Consider the following 6002-nt stretch of genomic DNA (forward strand, 5'->3'; position numbering starts at 1 on the left):
CAAAAATCATTAAAATATTTACTGTAATCAGACAGAAACTGCTGTTTGTGAATCTAATCTCTATACAACTGCTGAAAATGTCATTGCAATGCATTGGTCAAAAGGTGTGAACCATGGTTAAATCTGTTAAAAGATTATTTTTAAGTTTAGACGACACCGATGTACTAAGAACGGAGATGTTTTTCCTTTGCTTTGTCCGTGTACAGAAGACAATGCTGTCGAAACAATCCTCGTTCACAGTCAAGTCTGTGTATTCTGCTGTCAGGCCAGTAGATGGCGACGAAACACTAAGCCCTGAACACGTCATATGCACGTGATAACAGTATCGTTTTCAAAGACTTGCACTCAGTAACCCGTTTTCAAAAGTTCGCGTGTTCATGCCCTCAAAACACCGCTGTTGTGTAAACGAACGGCCAAAACACATAGAAAGTTTCCCATTTTAAGTTGAAAATGCTGTCGTGTAGGCTAAATGCTCCCTGATAGCCATTAAAAAGCGATTACAACCTAAAATCAAGAAGCATCTCTGGCTGTAATGTTTCCTCCAGCTGCAGTCACACACACACACACACACACACACACGCGCTGCACTGGCCCGTTTCATTCTGCGCTGGAGAGAATCAAACCTGACGCTCAACTGTGAGATTCCAGCGAGCCGAACGTTCTAATTAGAATGTAGAGAACGAGCAGGAACACCACGTGCAGCTGCGCTAAACACACACACGCACGCACGCCAGAGAAATAGCTAATATTCATGAGGCTTTAGATGGAATGTTAGAACAGAATCACTTCTGAACACTGACTGAATTCACATTGATTCTTATTAATTAATAAACCAAAAACATAAGGAACATCAGGGGTCAATATCAAACATATAATTTAGTATTACTAATTATATGTATAACAAAGGGTTTATGAAGTTAAATGCATAGAAGTAAATAAAAAATAAATATGCATGTGACCAAGAGGCCAACAGTGGTAAATAATGTAATGACACCTTTACATATCTGTGTGTGTGTGTGTGTGTGTGTGTGTGTGTGTGTGTGTGTGTGTGTGTGTGTGTGTGTGTGTGTGTGTGTGTGTGTGTGTGTGTGTTAAAGGCACATGTTCGGTTCCGGAAGTAAAATCTCCATTCATTTTCTCCATAACTGATTTTAAACGATCACTTATCATCACAGTTATGATGGTGTTAATGGACGGTATGTGCTCTTGTTAAAGCCATTGGCCTGTATTATTTCAAATAATTTTTTTAACAACTGTGTTTTTAACAGCTGAATATGTGGTTAAAAAAACTACATTACCCATGATGCTGTACAGAAAATTTCACCAATCAGTCGCAGCGATCAAAGAGTGTCCAACGTTCCAACTTTCTTTCAGTTATTACGTTCATCATCTGGGTATTTCAGAATTTTCAGTGTGAACACACTATTTATACTACAAAGCAGCAATACTAAGAATACTACTATACTACGACAACGTGCACTATTGATGGATGTGATTGGCCAACGGTTAAATAGAGGTTTTATTAAAGGGGTTAATGTGACTAATAATCAACATTCAACATGATAAAAATCGGATGTTATCCGTGTTATATTATATCTGCAACAACAATGTGGATTTTTATAAAGATCCATTTGGCCATCAACTTAATGTGTTGTTATTGGAACACACCTGAAGATTATTGGAGCGTATCCGTTATTTGAACGCATTCATTATTGGAACACACATGAACGCTTTTTTAAACACAATGGGAAAAATGAATGGGAAAAACAGTTGTAACGCATCCATTATTGGCACGCACGGTGTGGAACGTATCCATTATTGGAACACATCTATTTTTGGGACGCACAGTGTGGAACGTATCCATTATTGGCACGCACGGTGTGGAACGTATCCATTATTGGCACGCATCTATTTTTGGGACGCACAGTGTGGAACGTATCCATTATTGGCACGCACGGTGTGGAACGTATCCATTATTGGAACACATCTATTTTTGGGACGCACAGTGTGGAACGTATCCATTATTGGCACGCACGGTGTGGAACGTATCCATTATTGGAACGCATCTATTTTTGGGACGCACGGTGTGGAACGTATCCATTATTGGCACGCACGGTGTGGAACGTATCCATTATTGGAACGCACGGTGTGGAACGTATCCATTATTGGCACGCATCTATTTTTGGGACGCACGGTGTGGAACGTATCTATTTTTGGGACGCACGGTGTGGAACGTATCCATTATTGGAACGCACCTGAACGCCTTTTTTTAACACAATGGGAAATATGAACGCACCTGGACACTTTTTTTTTCTTTTCTTTTTACCAATGGGGAAAATTAATGGGAAAAATAGTTTAAACGCATCCATTATTGGAACACTTCTATTATTTGGACGCACGTTGTGGAACGTATCCATTATTGGAATGCATACATTATTTGAACGCAATTAGACAATAACAACGCAAGATGTTCCCATTGTGTTAAAAAAAGGCGTTCATAGGCGTTCCAATAATGTATGCGTTCCAATAATGGATACGCACCTGAACACTTTTTAAAACGTTTTTTTTTACCTATGGGGAAAATGAATGGAAAAAATAGTTCCGGAACAAGGCCATTGAAAAAGTGGGCAGGCACTAATGCACTTTATTTGCCGTTGGCAAGACTAGAATGATCAACTGTCTGGTTATCCATAACTTTGATAGTTTTCTCGGCATTGTCCACGTTCCTGATGAGGGTCTCGAGACGCCTCTTGATCTTCTTCTGGTCCTCCAGAGCGCAGCTGATCACGACGGTCTGAAACTTCTGGTCCACCGGCACGGGTGGAGCGTCGGTCACACACGCGGCGTGAAGAGCCTGAAGTCTTCTTCTAGACGCCTCCATGTCCTCCAGCAGTTTACCAGCGATCTCATCAATCATGGCTATGGCCTTCTTCAAGGCCTCCTCCTGCTGGCCACTCCTGATGGTGTCCACAGACACATGCACAGTTAAAGCCCTTCCCATGAGTCTGCTGGCGGTCAGAGAGAGCTCTTCCCGTTCCCCTGAAACACACGGTCAAATGAGCTTTAACACGTCATCCATTAGAAGCCGCTGAAGCACTCTAGCACTTTACCGTCACAGATGTTCCTCATTTCCTGGCTGTTCTGTATGGACTGGATCATCTCGATCAAGCTCTCTCTCTCCTGCTCCATAGCAGTGGCTTCCTCACGGAAAGCCTCCACCCTGAGACACACACACACACGCCACATTACACCACACACAACTCTCTCAGTTACCAAACACAAACTGAAAAACATGCACATAAAACATCATTCCTGGGATTCGGTGCCTTCATGTTCCCAAGTACATCAAGATCTATGGGATTTACTGAGGAACATAAACCATATTACTAACCCTAACCCTTAAAATGTTGAACCATTTCAATTTTAAAGCTGTCTTTGTCATAAATAACACCATTTGACCTCTAAGCATATTGAAGTTGATAAAAAAATAAAAATAATTAACTTTATTTAAACAAAATTAAATAATTGAGGCATTTTGATCCACCATTATGTGGCATCCCATTTTCATGATAAATACAACACTTACTATACGTGTTTTTGCACCAAATTTTCACATTGTTGTGTATATCAGTCATGATTTTTTCAGTTATTACATTTATTTTAATAATTATAATAAAGGTTTTAAGCGTGTCCCACCAGTTATTGTCCACTCTCTTATTTTTGACTCCTGAGGAAAGTTGGAAAAGCTAAATGACATCATATCATAAAGCAGTCATCACTTCTTTGGGCAAGTGTTTGAGATCCTCGATTATCTGAACTATTTTGACAAATATTATGTCAGATTTCATTGTGGTTAACCTCACCACTTCCACTCTGTTAAGGTAACATTAAACAAATATATTTTTTTAAATTACAATTTAAAAACCCTGACATTGTTTCTTTGATAAATCTTCTATGTTAGCTTGTTTTTGCTCAGACAGTGGCTGACTTTACGTCAGAATATCAGTTTATGTTTAAAGTTGGAGAAGTAGTGTATTTAATGTTATTTGGTAATGTTTAACATATTGTTTCCAATCAAAATCCAATTCAAACAAAAGTAATATTGTAACTGGGTGTATGTGAGAAATAGGAAATCATCCATCCATACATTTTTTATACCACTTGTCCACCCTGTTACTATTTTGTCCAGTCTATCACTTTATCCACCCAGTTAAGCAGTTTTTTAAACAATAATTTCATAAAAATACAAATAATTCAGTGACAGTGAAAATGTATTGGAGTATCAATAATGTACGTTAAAAAGTGAACAAGAAAATCGTTTTAGGCATTTGTATCTGAAAAGAAAAAATGTATATATTCTGATAATTTATTATCTGATGTACAAAAGAAAATGTACCCAGTGCCCATAAATCAGAATCAGTGTTCACCTGTCCCTCACAGAGTGGACATTTCTGATCTACCATTTCATTGATTTTGTTTAATAAATGGTTAGATTTATTTACCTGAGCTCGACCAAAATATATATTTTTTTATGTTTTACATCACTATATCATGATTACACAAAAATGTATTTTAAAAATGGAGTGTGATTTTCTAAATTGTATGATGTCCAAAAGGCACCAAAGTCAGTTCAAAACCAGCTTCACTTTTATAGCGAACTTTTATCATGTATTCTTACCATGCAATTCTGGAATTTAAGTTTGGAGGACAGAATTCCTAAACAATCTTTATTTAAGGTTTTTGAACTCAATACATCATCACTGAAAAAAAAAATAAAAAAATAAAATGTGTTTGTTGAATTTTGACTTTAATTCTTATAAATCTGCAGCCCTTGTGACAACAGTCACACTTTAGAGGTGTCAATACATGCAGGTATTTTAAAATAGCTATAAGTAACGTTACAATGTGAAAACATGAGTGCATTATATGTATTTAAATGTTAGCACATAGTCTACTAGTAGACATTCAATTGAAAGTGGGGATCTTATAGTTTACAGACGGACTGGATATTATTTTGAAACAGAAATGTTTGTACGATTAAAAAGTTGCATTTGCAATGTTTTAAAAATGTTACTGTTCAGTTGCGGCAATAAATAACACTGTAGTTTGAGCAAATCCTCATGGATCATTTTAGATCTCGTCTGAAACGATCCCAAAAAGTCAATATCCACTAATCTCACCTCATTTCAATTTGATCCAGATTTTCCAGTAAGCGTCCGGACCGGTCCGCCATTGACATGGTTCGGGTGAACTTGCCTTTATCGTTCATTTTAGCGTTAATTTTAGCTTGTGCCATATCTGCTGCTCGTCGCGTTAATGAATGTTTAACGGGTGCAGTGACCTATAGGAACATATACCAGAGAAACACACCCGACCCGAGCAGTATAGCGATGTCCGGTCAGCGAGTGAATCGTTCACTGAGACGGATTCATTAGAATCGATTCGCACAGCGTTTGCAAATCACTGTGCAACTGTAAAGTGACATTTAACAGTCTTTTTTCGAGCAGGTAAAACATTAATCTGGCACAAAACATGTAAGTTAGAGAGTAACAGCGCCGAAATGTTACACTATTGCAGAAGACAAAGTGTCGATCTTTAATTTCTATAAATTAAAAGTAATGTAAGACATCTTTAAATAACGCTTAAACAGTAATAAAATACAAAAACAACATTTTAAAACATCAACTCAAACGAAATGACCCACGCGGAAAACTTTGTGTGATGACTCAAAAGAGTCGCTTAATTAAATTCGAAACCGTTCGTTGGAATGAATCGTCCAAAAGAATCGATTCTCTGAACTGAATCGACTCCTCAGCGCTGTCGACCACCTTCTAGCGGTTTCCAGCGCTCTTGAGTAACATCTCCAAACATGGGCTGGAAATGCCCTTGGTAATTCACTCCTTCAGACATGAGTGTAGGAGTTCACCTCTGGGATTTCAGAGGAGGGTGGGATCCGTTTTAGGGTCAAGGGCCAAGATGACATCAGAGAAAAGACAATAACC

The 6002-nt window shown here is 38.1% G+C and overlaps 1 protein-coding gene across 6 annotated transcripts; it reads right to left on the bottom strand.

The window, feature by feature from the left end:
• Nucleotides 1-800: 800 nt before the first annotated feature.
• On the bottom strand, nt 801-5431 carry bag2 (BCL2 associated athanogene 2). 6 transcript variants are annotated; one of them, XR_014201590.1, is made up of 4 exons: nt 5181-5431; nt 3111-3220; nt 2256-3039; nt 801-1829 (listed from the first exon to the last, which is right to left on the bottom strand). XR_014201590.1 is itself a non-coding variant. In XM_082153912.1 (3 exons), the coding sequence occupies exons 1-3, from the start codon at nt 5294-5296 to the stop codon at nt 2645-2647; spliced, it is 621 nt and encodes a 206-aa protein (XP_082010038.1). In that variant the 5' UTR covers nt 5297-5431; the 3' UTR covers nt 801-2644. The 6 variants fall into 6 exon arrangements, 1 of the variants encoding a protein (XP_082010038.1); XR_014201591.1 differs by having other exon boundaries at nt 801-2176; XR_014201592.1 differs by having other exon boundaries at nt 801-1908; nt 2036-3039.
• Nucleotides 5432-6002: the final 571 nt, after the last annotated feature.

Source organism: Leuciscus leuciscus (assembly GCF_965113295.1).
Source record: "Leuciscus leuciscus genome assembly, chromosome: 22".
In the NCBI taxonomy this organism is placed as follows: domain Eukaryota; kingdom Metazoa; phylum Chordata; class Actinopteri; order Cypriniformes; family Leuciscidae; genus Leuciscus; species Leuciscus leuciscus.

Bases quoted from the DNA above. Each gene is read 5' to 3' on its own strand.
- bag2 (XM_082153912.1), bottom strand. From the start codon at position 5,296: ATGGCACAAGCTAAAATTAACGCTAAAATGAACGATAAAGGCAAGTTC. The intron at 3,221-5,180 runs GTGAGATTAGTG...TGTGTGTCTCAG, and splicing joins CTGGATCAAATTGAAATGAG to GGTGGAGGCTTTCCGTGAGG. The intron at 3,040-3,110 runs GTAAAGTGCTAG...CGTGTGTTTCAG, and splicing joins AATGAGGAACATCTGTGACG to GGGAACGGGAAGAGCTCTCT.